Here is a 23,494-nt window from a genome sequence, read left to right as displayed (position 1 = left end):
ACCGAGGAAACTACTGTCCTGGGGCAGGAAGTTCAAACAGTGAAGTTCTGGAGAGAGTAGTGACAGGAGTTGCAGAGCTGTCAGGGACCCGGGTAGGAGCCTGGGCCCCTTGAAAAATATCAGACAGGCAGGCGGTGGTGGCCGTCTGCAGGAGTACCGGTACAGCAACCGGCGGAACCGTACGGACCGGGCCTGGGTTGTGGCCCGCCGGTCCCGAACCGGGGAGTCAAACGTGTACCGGAGCACCAAACAGAAGGGTACTCAGACCCCGTCCTAGCTTAGAAGCCACTGAGTATAGGCAAATTGACTGATTGCTGGCCGGACCTCAGGGGTTCATCCACAACCAATGTCCTGAAAGAAGGCAAAAGCCCACCGAGACCGGGTGAGCGCCACCGCCAAGGGCCAAACACCCAACGGGCCAGCGCCTGCGGGCACCCGAGGGCGCCTCCGTCAGCTCAACGCCGGGGAGCGGTCCACCACTGCTTAGACAGGGGGGGCCGAAACACAAACATCCAGAGGTGCACGGGAAAAGGGGCCACCATCAACCCCACAGGAGACATCAGCAGCCGGCCGCGGGGACCGACCACTACCGAACTCTGGTTTACCAGTGACTCAGTGTGAATTAATCGTGAGTACACCAGTGCCATCTGGGCACGATGCACTACACCGCGGCACGGCGTCCTGCACCTCGACTACAACAACCACCAACCCTCACAGTCCCCCACCGGGCCCCGGGACACACCGCCCATACCCACGGAGGGGCTAACATCTCGGCTGCGGCCGCAGCACCGATCCCGGACGAGTCCGCCATTACTTCAGCCGCAGCGGTGGTGCTTCTCCCGTCACCACGACCCGTGGGTGGCGTCACGGCCCGTTACACGACCACCATCCTCCCACCGCCTACTCCCCTTAACAAGAGTGACGTGGCCCCCGGTCTGGAGGCGCTCGTGCCACCGACAGCCCGAGCCCGGACCTCGAGCGGCTCGGCCCGAGGAAGCGGAAGAAGTGGCCGGGCCCCTCTCAGGCCGGTACACCTCTAGCACCCACTCACCCCAGGATTACACCTCTATACCACTGTACAGGGAGACTCCTATAGTTACACCTAAAGACATAGGGGCATAACTCTATAACATAATTACCGGAAATAGATCTCGGTCTCCGTCACAGTCTTTTTCCATCTGTTTAAGAAATATAAAAGAAAAATAAGACATGTACTGTTATAAAATGATAAGAAAAAATAGATGTTCATTCATCAAAACTTCATAACAACCAAACAGATTGCCATTTTTCTGTGATTGTAAGAAGTTTTTCTGGTGACTGAGTAGAGTGCGGATTAACCCCAGATATTGGTATAACAGTCACTTTCAGGGATCCTAGTATGCTACACATACATCTCATCCAAGAAGTCATCCATGTCCTCCATTTCATCCGGGTAGTTGTCCATGTCCTCAATTTCATCCGGGTAGTTGTAAATATCCTCCATCTCATCCGGGTAGTTAGAAATATCCTCCATCTTATCCGGGTAGTTGCATAACCGGCTGTAGTAATTATTGGCACTATTTGGGGATATCACACTTTTTAATCACTATTTACGAGTATATAATGTAGAGTGATGTACAAAAATGGTAATTATGGCATTGTTTCTTTTATTTTTAGCTGTGTTCAGGATAAATAATGATAGTCTTATAGTACATGTTGCAGATGAGACAATGCTATAATAATAGCTGTTTACAACGTACGTTTTTTATTTTTACAGATTAAACCAATTTTTTAATTGTGAAAACTGGAATTTTGAGGAGGGTGTTTTTACATTTTTTGAAATAATTTAAAAGCAATTTTTATGACATTTCTTAGTCCATGAAGGGGACTTGAACATGAGATCTTATGGTCGCATTAGTAATACACAGCATTGCTCAACCATCGCTGTGTATTATACTGTCCCTTTATTCCTTCACTGACAGGTCATCTATAAGGCCCTGCCTCTGTTGGGATCTGGTACGCTTTGGTACATGGCAGACCTGGAGGTCTTTGCCAAGTCTCTGGGTGCCATATCAACCCACTGGCTATACCGATTGGTGCTGTGGGTGCCAATGGGCTAACAGAGTAATGTCCTTCTGTGCCACTGTCACTATTGACAGCAGCACAGCTACGATTGGTCAGAACACCAATTCCAGCAGTTACAGAGGTGACCAGCCGTCTATATCAGTTGTGCTCCTGCAGCTGATCGCACAGGTAGAGACGCTGTACATGCAATCAGCATGGCACAGATATCCATCATGGGGCACTAGGTGACATGTGCTCATGACTGATATGTACATCATAAAGCGTTAATAGGTTAAAGGGAGTCTGCCAGGGCAAAATTATACGATAAGCATATCTTGCCCAATGTATGCAGCTTGCCTTAAGAAAAGTCATCAATTAAGTTCCTATGCCCATCTATAGTGTTTGTACATAATTAGTTGATTGTAGCTTTATTCTTTACTTACTCGCTGATGTTATCATATCCGCTCTCTTTATCTGTATCCATCTCAGAATATCCTATATCCTGACTGTCCCCATTATAGTCCTCAAATCCATCTTCCTCCTCATCTTCCTCACTATTCAAAAGCACATAATATACACTCCACAACATGGAAATTGCAACACCAAGAAGGAAAAATCATGGAATTATGAAAATCACAGGATCTACAGACATGTTAATGATATGGAAATGATGAAAAACTGGAAAAAAGTTTTGAACACCTCGTTTTACTCAGGATGGAGCATGAGCTGTCCGTGCAGAAATACATCTACTTAGACACCTTGGCATGTTATTAATGGTGGACTGGGGAATGTTCTTCTACCCTGAACGCACTTTCTCATGTAAATCATCAATATCCGCTTCTGGCAGCTCCCTTTGCATTTTCTGACCAATGACATCCCAGATGTGCTCGACAGGAGACAAGTCTGGCAATGATGCAGGCCATGGTGCTATGTTTAGGCCATGTAAGCTGCTCACAGTAGTGTAGGCAATGTGTGGCCTGGCATTGTGTTTTAAAACAGATCCTGGTTCATTTTCACTTGTGAAGGCTTCTTTATGGCATTGCACCCATAAACCTAAAACTAATTTCCGGCTATCACTGTGTCTAAAGCGGGCTTTACAGGCTACAATATATCTTACGATGTGTCGGCGGGGTCACGTTGTAAGTGACGCACATCCGGCATAAGTTATATTGTAACATGTGACAGCTACGTGCGATTGCGATTGAACGTTAAAACGTTCATTGCACGCATATCGTTCAATTCCTAAAAATTGAACGTGAGGTTGTTCAATGTTCCCGAGGTAGCACACATAGCTCAGTGAGACACCCCGGGAACGATGAACAGCAGCTTACCTGCGTCCCGCGGCTCCTGCGGAAGGAAGGAGGTGGGCGGGAAGTTTACCTCCCGCTCATCTCCGCCCCTCTGCTTCTATTGGCCGGCTGCCGCGTGACGTCGCTGTGACGCCGAAAGTCCCTCCCACTCCAGGAAGTGGATGTTCGCCGCCCACAGCGAGGTCGTATGGAAGGGTAAGTACATGAGACAGGAAATAATCGTTTGTGCGACACGTATTACAAATTGAATGTGCTGCACATACGATGGGGGGGTACAATCGCATACGATATCGTATGCACAATCGCGAGGTGTAAAGCAGGCTTTAGACAAAAGCAGGACTCCTCACTGCACTTATCTCCCATCAACCATATCCGGGACTTCATTTTTGGTAAGCTGGATGGTAAGGGAGCTGCCATCAGTGGAATGTACAAGAGTGTTCAGGAGTGACAGCCCACATTTATCTTCATCACGTACAGTATAAATAAATAAATAAATATATATATATATATATATATATATATATATATATATACACAGACACAAAATGGCAGAAGTACCATACTCTAATGGCTGATATTAGGAATATGTGAGAACCATTACCAGCATCAGTGTAAGTATACAATCATTTCCCTTGTTGTACAGACTTACGGTATTGTCTCAAGTGTGGGCGAAAATTTATATTTTCCAAAGTCAATGGGCCTGGAAGAGAAAATACAGACTCAGATAAGATGAAGGAAACTGGACTCTCATGAGATTGTTATCTATATAATACGTCTCGTCTATGTAAAAACACGGGGCCGATTCATCATTTACTTTTTTTTAAATGACTTTTCTTTCTTGACTTGTGTTTTATGTTGATGTCGTTTTGTGTCCAATTCATGAAAATGGCGCACATGATTCATTAATTTTGCTCTATGCCGAAAGTGATCTTTTTTTTCTGCTGTCAACTATTTTTGAGACTCTTTAGTAGAAAAAGTTGTATGTTTTGCAAAACGTACGCAAAAATGGCTGACATCCATAAAAATCACTCCGGGGGAAACTGGAGAAACAAATTTAGTGTTTTTCATTTCTAAAAGTTTATATCCCTATTTTCTCAGTAATAATCATCTACTCAGTTTCCCCTTTACCTATTATGATTAGGGGGGGCCACCATAGTGGTAATCATGGTTACAGGACCCCACTCCGATGTGTTTTGTGTGACCCCTTCCCCCCTCTAGCTACACCTCTGGCACCCACTCACCCCAGGATTACACCTGTATACCCGTGTACAGGAAGACTCCTATAGTTACACCTAAAGACATAGGGGCATAACTCTATAACATAATTACCAGAAATAGATCTCGGTCTCCATCACGGTCTTTTTCCATCTGTTTAAGAAATATAAAAGAAAAATAAGACATGTACTGTTATAAAATGATAAGAAAAAATAGATGTTCATTCATCAAAACTTCATAACAACCAAACAGATTGCCATGTTTCTGTGATTGTATGAAGCTTCTATGGTGACCGAGTGCACCGAAAGCTATACTTGTACTGTACACCGCAGCATTTTTGTCGCTGCGAAAACTTCCTACATCCAAAATGCTGCAAACACTGATCGTGGGCTCAGACCCTTATTTTATTCTACATTCTAACTTTTATTGTTAAAAGTGTTGTACACTACTTTACAATTGATATCTTATCCTTATTAAAGGTCATCAATGTCCAATAGGCCAGGGCTCGACACCCGGCACCCTCGCCGATCAACTGTTATCAGTGCCAGCGGCAGCAGCCTGTGGCCAGAAATGCACCGTTCCGGAGCTGTCCCGTTTTCTGATAGCGGCCGGATACTTCACATCCACCTCCTATTGATTTAAATGGGAGGCGGATGTGCAGTACCCGGTTGTGGCCGCTATCAGAAGACGGGGCAACTACAGAACTGAGCACTTCCGGCACCGAGACAAGCTTATCGGACGGTGTGCCAGGCATCGGACCCCAGTCGATCAGACATTGATGACCTATCCTAACGATAGGCCATCAATGTTAAAACAGTGTCCAACATCCTTTAAAGTTTACTTCTCTGATGTGAGAATATGAGGTAGTATCCAGGAGAATTAATACCAGATAATGGCATAATAGTAACTTCTGCTGGTATTCTTCAATGGGATACATACATTTTATCCAGGAAGTCCTCCTCTAAGGCAGTCTTATATAGATATATAACTGAGATACATCAGTGCCTATTTCTGTACTTCCATATAGAAGCAGAACCATCCCAAAGTATAACCTGTCCCACAAGACTCAAGATAATGAAAACCCATCTTGTACCTTATACATAGTAGTACATACCACTGTACACAGGCACGTCATATTCTGTGGATATTCATGATAGTGTGACACCCTGGCAAAACCAGGTTGTCACAGGAGACTGCATTAATCTTCCAGATGCAGGATCCCCTCCTCCTTGTCCTACCAACACAACCCACACACAGGTACAAACACCAGCCACAAAGCCTAGTCACCCCCCCCAAGGACAATAGAGACACACCAGTGGACGGGGCCAGGCAGATGGTGACGTCCACCTAGGGGTCCTGAGGTGTCAGGGGAGGGAACACGTCAGTTAGAGTTGAGCAGAGGAAGTGAGAGGAGTGAAGTGGTAGTCGGGGGTTGTAGCTCCCGGACTACCTGAGCTGACTAGGTGGCAGACGGCAGAGCAGGGCCACAGGCGACGGAGATCCGGTCGCGGGAGACCTTAAGTGGACCGGGGCAGGGTTGTAGCCCTCCGGTGCCCCCAGCAGAAATTCGGTCTGGAGGCTGTGCAAAGTCGGGGTGCCTGGACCCTAGGGCGAGGACAGCTGCAAACATCTTTCCAATTAACCAGCAGGGGACAAGATTCCACGTCTTGTCCCACCAGTGAGCCCAGATAGAGTGAGACAGAAGCCCAATGCGGGGGATAGGGCGTCTGCAAGTGCCTGCAAAAATCCCAAGGGTCAGATCTCGCGGGCAACAGCTCCCACAGCAAAGACACCGGGAGTAGACTTGTCCCGTTTTATGCGGACTAGTCAACACACAAGACAAAACACTGAAGTACAGGAGGAAGGGCCCCTATTCCGTCAACCGTTGTGCGGGACCCGAGCACATCCCTCCGGAGGCTACCGATATCCGGCACTTGGTGTACTACTTGGACTTTGTGTGGTTTATTCAACAACAGTGAGTACACCGGTGTCACCCAGTTCAGCCTGCAAACAGCGCCCCAGCACTGCACATCACCTACATCTGGGCCCTGGTACAACACCTCCCCTACCCGTGGTGGGGATACCATCCTGCTGCCCTGCTCCATCAGCCCCGGGCGTCCCATATAACGGCAGCGGCGGTGTCACCAAACTGTCATCGAAACCCACGGGTGGCGTCACTGACAAACTCTTCCCCTGTAAATACCCCCTTTATTAAGATGTGGGCGACGGGCTGCTGAGTGAGCCCCGTATCCGGCTGCCACTCGAGCCACAGCCGCGATCCCGGATCCGAGCGCCTCGAGTAGCTCCCCACTGGCCGTGTCCTGCACCCCCGCCCGCAACAATAGCACAATAACAATACAGTCCCTACTTTATCTCTTAAGCACTTGTTCATTTTAGAACATTAGGACAAAGCAATTATTATTATTCTTTTTTATTGTCACATTTTAGGAGACATATTATATAATATTTCTGATATTCACGTGCTACACAAATAAGGTGTTTGCTTTATTCTATTCTGCTTCTGCAGTTTTTTCTTGTGCACCATACAGGATAAGTAATTATATCATTTTATAGAACGAGACAACATGACGCAGTGATATCCAAATTATATTATTTACTTAAATTTTACTACTTTTGTAGAAGGGAATCCCTGCATAATGAAAATATTATGTATACATTTTTTGCCTCATGTTTTTAGAGCCATACCCTGTATAGTTTCTTATTTATAGCTGTTTGAGGCTTTTTTGCATAACCGGCTGGAGGAATTATTGGCACTATTTGGGGATATCAACAACTTTTTGATTACTATTTACGAGTATATAATGTAAAGTGATGTACAAAAATGGTAATTCTGGCATTTATTTTTTGCTGTGTTCAGGATAAATAATGATAGTCTTATAGTACATGTTGCAGATGAGACAATACCACATAGCTGTTTACAAAGGAAAAAAAAACAAAAAAACCCCCAAGATTCTTTGTTTGAAAAAATATATCACTTTTATTCACAAGAAAAAGGTTCTTTAGATCATCCAGAATTGGCAGTTATACAAGAAACGTTTCAGCTAATAACATCAATTGCCTTTTTTAATAAACTGTCTAAAAATAAAATGGTGCTCACGATTGTCATGGCACGATTATAGTTCACATCAATCACATGACTTTATAAAAAGCACTGAGATTCATCCTTTCTTTTTCACTATGAAGATAGAAAATCATTAGTATTTTCCACCTAAATATAAAGAGAAAATGATAACAAATAATAAAAAATATTAAAAAATAATAAAAATATTAAAAAAAAATATTCACAGAATGTATTGAAATGTAATATATTTTTTGCTTTCTGAAATAATTTTCATTATTTGATTTCTGCTTTGTTTTATTTTTGGACAGTTTATTGAAAAAGGCAATTGGTGTTATTAGCTGAAACGTTTCTTGTATAACTGTCAATTCTGGATGATCTAAAGAACCTTTTTGTTGTGAATAAAAGTGATATATTTTTTCAAAGAATCTTGTTTTTTATGTTTTTTTTCCTTTGGAGTGCTGAAGTTTCAGAGACTGTTTGATTCATATCTATTTTACTTCTGAGCACCAACTAACGGTGTAGCTTGGCCTCTACTAATTTGACATCGCTGTTTACAACCTACGTTTTTATTTTTACAGATTAAACCAATTTTTTAATTGTGAAAACTGGAATTTTGAGGAGGATGTTTTTACTTTTTTTTAATAACTTAAAACCATTTTTAGGACATTTCTTAGTCCATGAATGGGACTTGAACATGAGACCTTATGATCGCATTAGTAATACACAGCATTGCTCAAGCATCGCTGTGTATTATACTGTCCCTTCATTCCTTGACTGACAGGTCATCTATTAGGCCCTGTCTCTGTTGGGATCTGGTACGCTTTGGTACATGGCAGACCTGGAGGTCTTTCCCAAGTCTCTGGGTGCCATATCAACCCACTGGCTATACCGATTGGTGCTGTGTGGGGGCCAATGGGCTAACAGAGTAATGTCCTTGTGTGCCACTGTCACTATTAACAGCAGCATATGAAAACAGTTATACTGCTAGGACTGGTCAGAACAGCAATCCCAGCGGTTACAGAGGTGACCTGCCGTGTATATTTGCTCCTGCAGCTGATCGCACAGGTAGAGACGCTGTACATGCAATCAGCATGGCACAGATATCCATCATGGGGCACTAGGTGACATGTCCTCATGACTGATGTACATCATAAAGCGTTAATAGGATAAAGGGAGTCTGCTGGGGCAAAATTATATGATGAAGTAAGCATATCTTGCCCCATGTATGCAGCTTGCCCTAAGAAAAGTCATACATTAAGTTCCTATACCCATCTATAGTGTTTGTACATAATTAGTTGATTGTAGCTGTATTCTTTACTTACTCGCTGATGTTGTCATATCCGCTCTCTTTATCTGTGTCCATCTCACAATGTCCTATATCCTGACTGTCTCTATTATCGCCCTCAAATCCATCTTCCTCCTCATCTTCCTCACTATTCAAAAGCACATAATATACACTCCACAACATGGAAATTGCAACACCAAGAAGGAAAAATCATGGAATTATGAAAATCACGGATCTATAGACATGTTAATGATATGGAAATGATGAAAAACTGGAAAAAAGTTTTGAACACCTCGTTTTACTCTGGATGGAGCATGAGCTGCACGTGCAGAAATACATCTACTTAGACACCTTGGCATGTTATTAATGGTGGACTGGGGAATCTTCTGCTACCCTGAATGCACTTTCTCATGTAAATCATCAATATCCGCTTCTGGCAGCTGCCTTTGCATTTTCTGACTAATGACATTCCAAATGTGCTCGACGGGAGACAAGTCTGGAAATGATGCAGGCCATGGTGCTATGTTTAGTCCATGTAAGCTGCTCATAGTAGTGTAGGCAATGTGTGGCCTGGCATTGTGTTTTTAAACAGATCCTGGTTCATTTTCACTTGTGAAGGCTTCTTTATGGCATTGCACCCATAATCCCAAAACTAATTTCCGGCTATCACTGTGTCTAAGACAAAAGCAGGACTCCTCACTGCACTTATCTCCCATCAAGCACATCCGGGACATCATTTTTGGTAAGCTGGATGGTAAGGGAGCTGCCATCAGTGGATCTTGATGATTTGCATACGCAAGGGTATTGATTACCAAATGTACAGGAGTGTTCAGGAGTGGCAATAGACCTTTTACTTTATCACATACAGTATAAATACTATAACTTTGGACCTATTGCTTAATAGAAATGTATAGTGTTTATATATATATATATACATCTATATATATAATTGCCTTACTCTGTCTGTCTGTCTGTCTTGCTCCAAAATTGTGTCCTTACGGTGACACAAAGCTGATTGGCCGCTGGGCTCGCCATGGCCCCGCCCCCCCGCACGGATTGTCCGCTCGCCTCGCCTCGGCTCTGCCCCCCCCCACGGATTGGTCGCTCGCCTCGGCCTGGCCCCGCCCTCCGCATGGATTGGCCGCTCGCCCCGGCCCTCCGCACGCATCGCCAGACATAACCTTGCGCTGCTGGGATCGTGACGGAGCCGGTGTACGCTGGTAACCATTATACACATCGGGTAACTAAGGTCCCTTAGTGACCCAATGTGTATCATAGTTACCAGTGTATACCGGCTCCGTCACGATCCCAGCAGCGCCAGACATAACCTTGCGATGCAGGGATCTTGACGGAGCCGGTGAACGCTGGTAACCATTATACACATCGGGTAACTAAGGTCCCTTAGTTACCCGATGTGTATCATAGTTACCAGCATACACCGGCTCCCGGTACACATGTGCAGGGAGCCGGCATTATACTCCTCTCCCCCCAGGACTACTCCTCCTATTATAGTCCTCCTATTATACTCCTCTCTGAGTATAATAGGAGAACTATTATAGCATGGGGGATGGAGCACGATGGGGTGCGCAGCATGGGGGATGTAGCACGATGGGGGTGCGCAGCATGGGGGATGTAGCACGATGGGGAGTGCGCAGCATGGGGGATGTAGCACGATGGGGAGTGCGCAGCATGGGGGATGGAGCACGATGGGGAGTGCGCAGCATGGAGGAGGGAGCACGATGGGGAGTGTGCAGCATGGGGGATGGAGCACGATGGGGAGTGCGCAGCATGGGGGATGGAGCATGATGGGGGGTGCGCAGCATCGGGGATGGAGCACGATGGGGAATGCGCAGCATAGGGGATAGAGCACGATGGGGGGTGGGCAGCATGGGGGATGGAGCACGATGGGGTGTGCGCAGCATGGGGGATGGAGCACGATGGGAGGTGCACACCTCCCCCCAACACACACACACACACAACACACCACACACACACTGGGAACCACAAACACCGCCATACACAGACACCCACACACACAGACAACGCCGCACACACACAACACCCAACACACAAACACCGCAGCATACATAAATATACGTACATACCACACAACACACACATTGCACAAAACATACCTCCCCCCAAAACACACCACACCCACACAAAGCGCGCAACACACACACACACAACGCTACAGACACAGCGCTCCACAAACAACGCAACACACGCAACACACATACAACACCGCTCTCACCCCCCGCCACACCCAGAACATGTACAGCGCCTACACAAACACTTGGTAACTACACACAACAACATCTATATATATATATAACAAAAATCATACATGAACTACACAATACGTAAATTCTAGAATACCCGATGCGTAGAATCGGGCCACCTTCTAGTATATATATATATATTGTGAGGTAGCGACCACCAATGTTGTGGATGGTCGCAGTGGAGAAGGATCCCCCTGTGATATTGAACTGAAGGTGTGACTGTGGGACTTGTAGTTCCACAGAACTTGGGTTGTAATTAAGGGTTAGGTTCCCTTTAAACTGTGACCAGTGTGATGGACAGAGCTGGAGAATCACATACCTCCACCTGTGGGTGTATCCGGTTGGGTTTTGGGAGACTGTTGGTTTTGGAGACAGGGAGAGGCCTGGGAGTGCTGCACATGGAGGATGTGTGCTGGAGGTCTCAGTCTGTGTGGGGACTGGGGAGGGACTCCTGGAGGTCGGACCAGGTGAGGGCTGGGGAAAAATACTGCGGCCTGGCTGGAGAGGGCTGGGGGCTGCAGGAAGCAACCACAGTGACTTGTGTTCGCTGGCTGGAGCCAGAGTGTGAAGAATCCACTATGGACATTTAATTGGACTGGAAGCCCACGGTATGTGGATGTTATATTTTCCTTTAAGCCGGGAGAGGCTTCGTTCTGTTTTGGAAGTGCAGTTTATGTTGGTTACTAATGAACTGCTACATTTTTGAGAGATTGTGTTGCCTGTGTATGTCTAGGCTGCCCTGCACCGCTGCAGGTGAGTGGAACCCCCCAGGTTGCGGGGTGCAACCTTGCAATATATACACAGACACAAAATGGCAGAAGTACCATACTCTAATGGCTGATGTTAGGAATATGTGAGAACCATTACCAGCATCAGTGTAAGTATACAATAATTTCGCTTGTTGTACAGACTTACGGTATTGTCTCAAGTGTGGGCAATGATGTAACGCTTCCAAAGTCAATGGGCCTGGAAGAGAAAATACAGACTCAGATAAGATGAAGGAAACTGAATTCTCATGAGAATGTTATCTATATAATACGTCTCTTCTATATAAAAACACGGGGCCGATTCATCATTTACTTTTTTTTAAATGACTTTTCTTTCTTGACTTGTGTTTTATGTTGATGTCGTTTTGTGTCCAATTCATCAAAATGGCGCACATGATTCATGAATTTTGCTCTATGCCATAAGTGATCTTTTTTTTCTGCTGTCAACTATTTTTGCCACTCTTTAGGAGAACAAGTTTTGCAAAAGGTACGCAAAAATGTCTGACATGCATAAAAATCACTCCGGGGGAAACTGGAGAAACAAATTTAGTGTTTTTCATTTCTAAAAGTTTATATCCCGATTTTCTCAGTAATGATCATCTACTCAGTTCCCCTTTACCCATTATGATTAGGGGGGGCACCATAGTGGTAATCATGGTTACAGGACCCCACTCCGATGTGTTTTGTGTGACCCTTTCCCCCCTCTAGCTACACCTCTGGCACCCACTCACCCCAGGATTACACCTCTATACCCCTGTACAGGGAGACTCCTATAGTTACACCTAAAGACATAGGGGCATAACTCTATAACATAATTACCAGAAATAGATCTCGGTCTCCATCACGGTCTTTTTCCATCTAAGAAATATAAAAGAAAAATAAGACATGTACTGTTATAAAATGATAAGAAAAAATAGATGTTCATTCATCAAAACTTCATAACAACCAAACAGATTGCCATGTTTCTGTGATTGTACGAAGCTTCTCTGGTGACCGAGTAGAGTGAGGATTAACCCTAGATATTGGGATAACAGTCACTTTCAGGGATCCTAGTATGGAAAACATACATCTCATCCAAGAAGTCATTCATGTCCTCCATTTCATCCGGGTAGTTGTAAATATCCTCCATATCATCCGGGTAGTCATCGATATCCTCCATCTCATCCGGGTAGATGTTCATATCTTTCATCTCATCCGGGTAGTCTTCATTATCTTCTTTGTCATAATCATCCGTATAGTCTTCATCCTCCATCCTATTAGAGAAGATAGTAATATTCTAGGACTCACAGCAGTACCTCTACTATAAACATGTAGAATTAAGGAACTTCATTGCCTGTTGTGATTCTTCCAGATATAAGCTGCACTTTATAAATATGCATGACGGTACAATAATAAAGATATAGCCTCTCCATGTCTGACTTATAGGGTCATCGGGTGTAATATCCAAACCCCAATAATAACCCTTAATCTAACATCGGCCCTGTCCTGGTTACCTGTGAATGTGTCCTGTACACTGCGCAGTATCAATGAGATAATATAATATTGTGTAATATATAGTGTCTGTATATAATTAGCGGGATTCTTTACTTACCACTGACTTTCTCATATCCATTCTCTATTATTGATTTGTTTATCCTCATGATGGCAGCAATTCCAATATCAGGAGAATACTAGAGAACCACTGACTTCATTGCTGTAAGTATAATTTACCTTGCTGTATAGACTTAAGCCTGCTTTACACGCATTTGCGATCGCACTCGCCCCCATCGTTTGTGCGGCACGGGCAATTTGTTACCCGTGTCGAACAAAGTCGTAAACCCCGTCACACGTACTTACCTTCCAAACGACCTCGCTGTGGGGGGTGAACATCCTCTTCCTGAAGGGGGAGGGACGTTCGGCGTCACAGCGACGTCACACAGCGGCTGGCCAATAGAAGCGGAGGGGCAGAGATAAGCGGGATGTAAACATCTCGCCCACCTCCTTCCTTCCGCATTGCCGGCGGGACGCAGGTAAGCTGTGTTCTCGTTCACGGGGTGTCACACGGAGCAATGAACAACCTCGGGAACAATGAACAACCGACGTGCAGAAGGACGTTCGATTTTTTTAAAATGAGCGACATGTCAACGAGCAACGATAAGGTGAGTATTTTTGCTCGATCACAGACGCTCGTAGCTGTCACACGCTACGATATCACTAACGATGCCGGATGTGCGTCAGTAACGACGTGACCCCGACGACATATCGTTAGATATATCATAGCGTGTAACGTGCCCTTTACACTATTGCCTCAGGGCTCATCCAAAATGCATCATCTCCAGAATTTAAAAAAAATGAAACTTTTTTTTTTTGTTTTTATATTTTCATTTCCAGTATACTGCAGGATGCCGCAGCCCCAGTAATAAATATAGAATATCTAATCAGAGTCTGATCCGAGTGACATTTACTACGATCCAATTGTTTTGCATGGAAGAATCATAGCACAGCTGAGGAAAAGACGGAGAACATCATTTCTCGCTCTGTGTCGGTGTGTTCGGGCTGCACTCGAATGACATCCTATTGCAGTCCGATAGCTTCCACGCACCCATAGACATGTATGGGTGTGTGTCATCTGATTATTGGATGCACTTGCAGCATTCTGTGATTGTTTTCCTCATGCCAAATCTGCATGGGAAAAATGCCCAAGTTGGCACTGCCCCATAGTATAACATGGGGCCGAGTGCTATCCAACAAAATATCGGAGAGAACTCGGCCGTGTTATAGGCTCCTATGAGTGACCCCATACAGGCTAATAACAGGCAGCGGAGTTAGCTTAGTAGATGTGTTGTGTTGGAGCTGGAGAAAGTCCGTTCATTGTGGATAGTCTATGCTAGAGACTGAGAAGGGCCTGTACTACCGAGTGGGGGAGACTGGTCTGATTTACTTTTCCCTATCCAGAGAATAGTCGGTGTGGTTATGTATTAGGACTGAAGAGAGGACTGGTTTGTTATCCTTTTGTGCTGAGGACAGGCTGTTCTCATTTTGGAATGGTAAAGATTATGAAGGACAATAAACTTTATTCTGTTTGATGTAGATCCCTGTACTTGTCCATATCCAAGTGACCAGCAGACTCCTACAGCCCATATATCATTATACCAGGTGACTGTCCTCTATATACACGTACTGGCCTCATCCCAGTGGGGCTCCTATACACTCTGCAGGGGAGAGTCCTATATGTTACACCTATAGAAATATGGTAAAATTCTACACGATAATTACCAGTAATAGACGGCCGTCTCCATGGAGATGTTTTTCCATCTGTTTCAGAAATGGAAAAGAAAAATAATAATATATACTGGTTATAAAAAATATACGTAGATTAATCAGAATGTTATAACAGCCAATCAGGATCCAGATTTCTGGGATTTTATGGAGCTTTTCTGATAAGAAAGTTTGGAGTGAGGATGAACCCCAGATATTGGGGTCACAGTCAGTGTTATGGGGGCTACAATGAGATACTTACGTCTCATACATGAAGGTCTTTATCTCATGTTCATTTTCCGGGACTTCAAAAAGAGTCTCCTCCATTCTATTAGAGACAAATAACAGTGAGAATCTACAGCATTGAATAGTGTCTACTGTAGGGATGTATAATTGGGGCCATCAGTGCCTGCTGTGATTTCCCAGACTCCAGACATAAGCAGCACTTCTACCAATGACTCCATCTCTTACAGCAGGACCGTCCCCATCTTGTACCCGATCTCTTACAGCAGGACCGTCCCCATCTTGTACCTGATCTTTTATAGCAGGACCGTCCCCATCTTGTACCCGACCTCTTACACCAGGACCGTCCCCATCTTGTACCCGATCTCTTACAGCAGGACTGTCCCCATCTTGTCCCCGACCTCTTACAGCAGGACCGTCCCCATCTTGTACCCGATCTCTTACAGCAGGACCGTCCCCATCTTGTACCTGATCTTTTATAGCAGGACCGTCCCCATCTTGTACCCGACCTCTTACACCAGGACCGTCCCCATCTTGTACCCGATCTCTTACAGCAGGACCGTCCCCATCTTGTCCCCGACCTCTTACAGCAGGACCGTCCCCATCTTGTACCCGACCTCTTACAGCAGGACTGTCCCCATCTTGTACCCGACCTCTTACAGCAGGACCGTCCCCATCTTGTACCTGATCTTTTACAGCAGGACCGTCCCCATCTTGTCCCCGACCTCTTACAGCAGGACCGTCCCCATCTTGTACCTGAACTTTTACAGCAGGACCGTCCCCATCTTGTCCCCGACCTCTTACAGCAGGACCGTCCCCATCTTGTACCCGATCTCTTACAGCAGGACCATCCCCATCTTGTCCCCGACCTCTTACAGCAGGACCGTCCCCATCTTGTCCCCGACCTCTTACAGCAGGACCGTCCCCATCTTGTCCCCGACCTCTTACAGCAGGACCGTCCCCATCTTGTCCCCGATCTCTTACAGCAGGACCGTCCCCATCTTGTACCCGATCTCTTACAGCAGGACCGTGCCCATCTTGTCCCCGACCTCTTACAGCAGGACCGTCCCCATCTTGTACCCGATCTCTTACAGCAGGACCGTCCCCATCTTGTACCCGATCTCTTACAGCAGGATCGCCCCCATCTTGTACCCGCACTTCACAAATCAAGATCCTCAACCAAAATAATCTAACCCCAACTTGTACTTACTAGTACATGCAACTATTCACATCCATATATTTTCGGAATGACCATGACAGTACAATAATAAAGATATAGCTGCTCCTAATAGCGTCATGTGGTGGAATATCCAGCACAAGTGTATATAACCCAACCTCCTTAGGAATCATGTCTCTTCCATATGTGTACAGTCTGTATAGTAACCTGCAGCTTGCTGATACAGCATATAATAAAGGAAATCTGTCACCAAGTATTTGCTATGTAATCTGAGAGCAGCATGTTGTTGGGGCAGAGACCCTGAATCCAGCTATGTATTAGTTACATTACTAGGTGCTGCAGTTTTGATTAAAAATTGATTTATTTGGTGCAGATCTCTGAATGCTAAGCTCTGTATAATCCCATCCACACTACTATACTTTCTGTGTACCCTGTGCATAGGCAAAAACTACCTGATCTACTTTCATGTTTAGTAAAGATTAATCTAAAATCATACTAACGACATACTAAACAAACAAACAAACAAAAAATAATGCAAGCAACTGTAGTATTTAAAGGCAATCTGTCATCAAGTTTTTACCACATAGTGTGACAGAAGCATAATGTAGAGACAGGGACTCTGATTTCAGTGATGTATCGCTTAGTGTAGTTTTCATAAAAACACGGTTTTATCACTAGGAGATTATCAGTGGAGGACTAGTAAACCTGCTGCCAGGTAGCCAAGCATATTCATGAGCTCTGTATGACTCTGCCTTCATCTCTGATTGGCAACTTTCTGCGTACACTGTAGATGGGCAGAAAGTTGCCAATCAGTGGTGTGGGCGAGGTTATAGAGATCAACATTCAGAGAACTGCTAGATCTGCAGGAGATAAAACAGGGATATGGCACTATGCAACCCCCATATAACATTAAGCAGCCCCAATATAGGACAATGCAGACCTATATAGCATTAGGCACCCTCATTTAGTATACAACCTGCAAATAGCACAATGCAGACCCAGATAGCATTAGGCACTTTCATTTAGTTTACAGCCCGCATATAGCACAATGCAGACCCAGATAGCATTAGGCATCCTCATGTAGTATACAGCCCGCATATAATGTAGTGCCCCTGAGTTCATCAGTGAGCTACAAGGTACTGCATCCCCACCAGGATGCAGGGCCTACCCCCAGGAACCCAGAAGACCATTGCTGGTAACAACACAAACATTCCAGATAATCCCTGTTTTGCCCAACTCCCCCATAGACTGGTACCAGGATAGGGTTGGACCAATGGATCGCTGCCTAGAGGTGGAGCCGATCCAGTCCACTAGACGACCAGGTGGAAGGGGCAGATGGTGGACAGAGAGGAGTTAGAGTCTGAGAGTCGGTGAAGGAGGAAGCAAGTAGAGCACTGACAGGAGTGTGACAGTGACCTGAGGGCCCAGGCGGTTGGTTGCCGGTAGAGTACTCCCAGAACCACACACCAACGGGGTACAGAATCCTAGGTCAGGCAAACACTCCAGCCAGACCTGATAAAATCTGCACAGTGAGGGGACCATCAAGAACTTCACTGACCTTGAAGTTCGAGACACAATAACAATGGGAGAACCGAGGACCAGAACCAGAGACTCCGACCCCACAGGGTTCACGCTAACGTCATAGACTACCAGGAGGAGACTCCCAGCCACTCTAAGCCACAGGGACCCACCAGCCAAAGACAGGTGCAGGGGAAAGATGTCACCATGTCACTAAAACGGCACTGGGACTAAGGGGACCAGCGGTTGAGACCAGCCGGCCTCGGGTGACCAGTTTCCAGCTTACTGTGAGTAAAGGAACCAGTTACACTGCAACCCCTTGTGTGGCCTACCTTCTTTCAACACCCATCTACATCACCTATCCTCTGGGGCCTGGCCCTGCTTGCAGAGGGCCTAACGTCCAGGCTGCCAGTAATACCAGCCCCAATAATGAAAACTGTTCAGCTGCGGCTCCATCCACATAGCCGCAAACCGCAAGTGGCGTTATGTGATAAACTCTTATTTAATTCCCTTGCAAATATACTCCTTTTTCAAAAAGCACCCAGGGCACGGAACCGGGTAACGGCCACCAACGTGACATTCCCCAGTTATACACTGCCCAGGACCGACTACCCCATAACCCTGGGCGACACAATAGCACAATTCAGACCCAGATAGCATTAGGCACCCTCATGTAGTATACAGCCCCCATATAGCACAGTGCAGACCAAGATAGCATTAGGCAAATGTATGTAGCATACAGCTCGCATATAGCACAATGCAGACCCAGATAGCATTAGGCATCCTCATGTACTATACAGCCCGCATATAGCACAATGCAGACCCAGATAGCATTGGACACCTTCATGTAGTATACAGCCCCCATATAGCACAGTACAGACCCAGATAGCATTAGGCACCTTCATGTAGTATACAGCTCGCATATAGCACAGTGCAGAGCCAGATAGCATTAGGCACCTTCATGTAGTATACAGCCCCCAAATCATTTAATGCACCCCGTGGTCATCTGGTCACAGTGATTGAATACATACTCACTTCTCCACGTTCCCCCACTGTTCCGGTCTCCTCAGCACATCCACAGCTGTTGCTCTGACCTCACTGCAGTTGCGCAGTGTTGATGTCATCGCGCTCCGCTGCTAAGCTTTCAGAGCGCCGACAGACACAGCGGGAGAATGATGAGAGAGGGAGCGCGCCGCTCCATCTCATCATTGCTTTCAATTGTATCGGCAACTGCGATGGCAATACAATTGAAAGTGCAATTCTCGGCGGGGGAAGAGGCCGGTGACAGTGCTGGCACCAGGCCCCCCGACTAGCGGTGACGTGGCCTGCCACAATTGGAGGTATGCCACTCCTGCCACTGCGAGTGGACCTCCCCAGCAGCCCAGGGCCCCAGCATTTGACTGGGTTTGACGGGTGCTGACGCCGGCCCTGATCAGGTGAGATTCCCTAAGGGCTCATTCACATATGAGTCCTATCCTTCTTTTCTCGGATAACACTTATACTTATGATAATGTATAATGCTGTTCTCATTTCTGAGTTTTTCCTGTGACTGAGTAGTCCACACAAATCGCATCCAGTACTAGTGTGCCATCTATTGTTCATTGGGCCCCAAACTGTGGAAAGTGCCGGCCAGTGAATAGAGACCAGCAGTAACAGCCTGACAGAGACATCCAAAATGAGAGCAGAGCCGTAGAGACATCTAAAAAAAGGGCAAAGCTGTAGAGACACCCAAAATGAGAGCAGCGCTGTAGAGACACCCAAAATGAGAGCAGAGCTGTAGAGACACCCAAAATGAGAGCAGCGCTGTAGAGACACCCAAAATGAGAGCAGCGCTGTAGAGACACCCAAAATGAGAGCAGCGCTGTAGAGACACCCAAAATGAGAGCAGCGCTGTAGAGACGGGCAACTTACTATCAAAAAGTTTTTTCCATTGTGGTACTGTGGTAACGGACTGGTAAGAGAAATGGCCAGAGAGAAGCATCTGTATGAGCTAGTGTGGTGACAGATTCTGCAATTGGATTTTCATTATTTAAGGCTGAGGATAGATTTCCCTCAAGATCAATCTATAGCCTAACTTGTGGAGCCAGAGGAAGGCAAAAACCCCATGGGGCAGAGAGGAAGGTCATTATTAGGGGAAAAATTCCTTCCGACTCCACATATGTCAATCAGGCTAGTCCTCTATGCTGTTTATGGTATAACCCTTTTATGTTCCATCTGTATACCCTTTGGAAAAAGCTGCTTATAGCGAAACGGACGTTGGGGTTTCCCCTTCTCCTGCCTCCTGGTTTTCACTATATCTACTGAGGTATTGTAGTGCTCTACTATGCTCTTGCTGCATGCTATATGCATGCTATATGTTCATTTTTTTTCTCATTAATGTACACTCTACACCCCATCTTGATAGAAAAAAAACAGAAATGTAGAAATTTTTGCAAATTTATTAAACAAGAAAAACTGAAATATCACATGGTCATAAGTATTCAGACCCTTTGCTCAGTATTGAGTAGAAGCACCCTTTTGAGGTAGTACAGCCATGAGTCTTCTTGGGAATGATGCAACAAGTTTTTCACAGCTGGATTTGGGGATCCTCTGCCATTCTTCCTTGCAGACCCTCTCCAGTTCCTTCAGGTTGGATGGTAAACGTTGGTGGACAGTCATTTTCAGGTCTCTCCAGAGATGCTCAATTGGGTTGAGGTCAGGGCTCTGGCTGCGCAAGACAAGAATGATCACAGAGTTGTTCTGAAGCCAATTCTTTGTTATTTTAGCTGTGTGCTTAGGGTCCTTGTCTTACTAGAAGGTGAACCTTCGGCCAAGTCTGAGGTCCAGCGCACTCTGGAAGAGGTTTTCTTCCAGGATATCTCTGTACTTGGCCGCATTCATCTTTCCTTCAATTGCAACCAGTTGTCCTATCCCTTCTCTCATAGCATGATGCTGCCACCACCATGTTTCACTGTTGGTATTGTATTGGGTAGGCGATGAGCAGTGCTTGGTTTTCTCCACACATACCGCTTAGAATTATCACCAAAAAGTTCTATCTTTGTCTCATTAGACCAGATAATCTTATTTCTCATAGTCTGGGAGTCCTTCATGTGTTTTTTTTGCAAACTCTATGAGGGCTTTTATATGTCTTCCACTGAGGAGAGGCTTGCGTTGGGCCACTCTGCCATAAAGGCCCAACTGATGGAGGGCTGTAGTGATAGTTGACTTTGTGGAACTTTCTCCCATCTCCCTACTGCATCTCTGGAGCTCAGCCAGAGTGATCTTGGGGTTCAATGCTTTTCTCCCACAATTGCCAAGATTGGCCACGTTTGGCTGGATGGCCGGGTCTAGGAAGAGTTCTGGTGGTCCCAAACTAATTCCATTTAAAAGATTATGGAGGCCACTGTGCTCTTAGGAACCTTGAGTACTCCAGAAATTCTTTTGTAACCTTGGCCAGATCTGTGCCTTGCCACAATTCTGTCTCTGAGATCCTTGGGCAGTTCCTTTGACTTCATGATTCTCATTTGGTCTAACATGCACTGTGAACTGTGAGGTCTTATATAGACAGGTATGTGCCTTTCCAAATCAAGTCCTATCAGTTTAATTAAACACAGCTGGACTCCAATGAAGGAGTAGAACCATCTCAAGGAGGATAACAAGAAATTTGACAACATGTGACTTAAATATGAGTGTCTGAGCAAAAGGGTCTGAATACTTTTGACCCTTTGATATTTCAGTTTTTCTTGTTTAATAAATTTGCAAAAATTTCAACATTTCTGCTTTTTTTTTGTCTTGATGGGGTGCAGAGTGTACATTATTGAGAAAAAATGAACTTTTTTAATTTACCAAATGGCTGCAATGAAACAAAGAGTGAAAAATTTAAAGGGGTCTGAATACTTTCTGTACCCACTGTATGTAACCAGCCCAGTTCTCCTGTTCATCAGTATGTGTTGCTCAAATTTTCCATTTACCGTATTTTTCGGACAATAAGGCGCACATAAAAAAAAGCCTATGATTTTCTCAGAATTCTCCGGTTCGCCTTGTATATGAATACAAGCGAGCATGATGCCTCCTGTTAAGAGACATGCTTACTCATCTAAACCGGTCACTCCGGTGCTGGTTGATCAGATAGTCCGCGCTGTTCTCCGCGATCGGCACTTCCTCTTTCGGCCATCTTGCTCCTCTGTCTTCTGAAGCCTGTGTGCATGACGTGTCAATGTCATACACACTCGCCGGCACTGAGGTCCTGCGCAGGCGCACTACAATACCGTACTTTTATCTGCCCTGAGCAGGGCAGATCAAAGTGCGCCTACGCAGGACCTCAGTGCTGGTGAGTGTGTATGACGTGGATGCGTCATGCACACAGGCTTGAGAAGACAGAGGAGCAAGATGGCCGAAAGAGGAGGCGCCGGTCCCGGAGAACAGCACCGCCCATCTGGCCAACCAGCACCGGAGCGACCAGTTTAGGTGAGTAAAGTGGTTTTTTATGTTCTACAGTGCGGCCTGCACTCTTATATACAGCATGTTAGAATGCAGTACATAAGAGCAGCGTCGGACTGGCTACCGGAGGAATCTCCAGTAATGCCAGGCCTGGATTCAGGTACCTGCATTGCACTCAGGAGCTCCCACCTGAGCTCCAGAGTGCAGCCTAGACTGTACCGCGAGCGCCGAGTGATTGATTCCCCAGCGGTTGCGGTTCAGTCCATGACAGCTGCAGACATCCCGGGCTGATCTCCGGTGCTCTCCCCTGAACTCCGGATTGCACCCCGGCATTTTCACAGCTGTCATGAACTTAATGCGCTGTGGCTTATAATCCGGTGCACCTTATATATGAACCTAGGTGCCTTAGCAGGCTCTCATTGCTATTGCGCCTTATAATCCGGTGCGCCTTATAGTCCGAAAAATATGATATATTGTTTTACATGTTTTACTTTATTACATAATAAACTTTGTCATAATTTTCCATAATAATTATTCTTTGCTCTGGTGTTCTCACTTCTTTGTTCTCCTGGTTTATCTACTCGTATTTGACGTATATACCTGTTCTGTGGTACATAAATTTATGTTTCCCCAGTTCCATATATTATGTTATGGCCTCATCTACTGTATATGGTTTCTAATTTGTAACTTTAAGGCTATGTTCACACGTTGCGTTTTTACCGCGTTTCTGCAGCGTTTTTGGCAGCAGCGTTTTTGGGCAAAAAGGCATGCGTTTTTGTTTTCCAGCAAAGTCTATGGGAAAAGCAGAAATCCTGTCTGCACTTTGCTTTTTTTTCTGCAGCGTTTAATTTGCATATTTGTGGTCAAAAACCATGCTGAAAAAGAAGCAGCATGTCAGTTGTTTTTGCCATTTCTG

At 45.5% G+C, this 23,494-nt stretch overlaps 1 protein-coding gene across 1 annotated transcript in view; it reads right to left on the bottom strand.

Annotated features, from left to right (window-relative positions):
- Nucleotides 1-23,494, bottom strand: part of LOC142312041 (uncharacterized) — a 141,839-nt gene that overhangs the window by 103,843 nt on the left and 14,502 nt on the right. The window contains exons 3-9 of the mRNA XM_075350952.1: nucleotides 15,484-15,549; nucleotides 15,240-15,278; nucleotides 13,052-13,237; nucleotides 12,804-12,842; nucleotides 12,133-12,183; nucleotides 8,973-9,083; nucleotides 4,683-4,721 (exon numbers count right to left, since the gene is read on the bottom strand). Coding sequence (XP_075207067.1) covers nucleotides 4,683-4,721; nucleotides 8,973-9,083; nucleotides 12,133-12,183; nucleotides 12,804-12,842; nucleotides 13,052-13,237; nucleotides 15,240-15,278; nucleotides 15,484-15,549 — 531 coding nt within the window. The remainder of the gene's footprint in view (nucleotides 1-4,682; nucleotides 4,722-8,972; nucleotides 9,084-12,132; nucleotides 12,184-12,803; nucleotides 12,843-13,051; nucleotides 13,238-15,239; nucleotides 15,279-15,483; nucleotides 15,550-23,494) is intronic.

This window comes from Anomaloglossus baeobatrachus, chromosome 1 (genome assembly GCF_048569485.1).
Source record: "Anomaloglossus baeobatrachus isolate aAnoBae1 chromosome 1, aAnoBae1.hap1, whole genome shotgun sequence".
Taxonomy (NCBI): Eukaryota; Metazoa; Chordata; class Amphibia; order Anura; family Aromobatidae; genus Anomaloglossus; species Anomaloglossus baeobatrachus.
The sequence above is the reverse complement of the archived record's forward strand: the minus strand, read 5'-3'. Positions and strand labels throughout refer to the sequence as shown.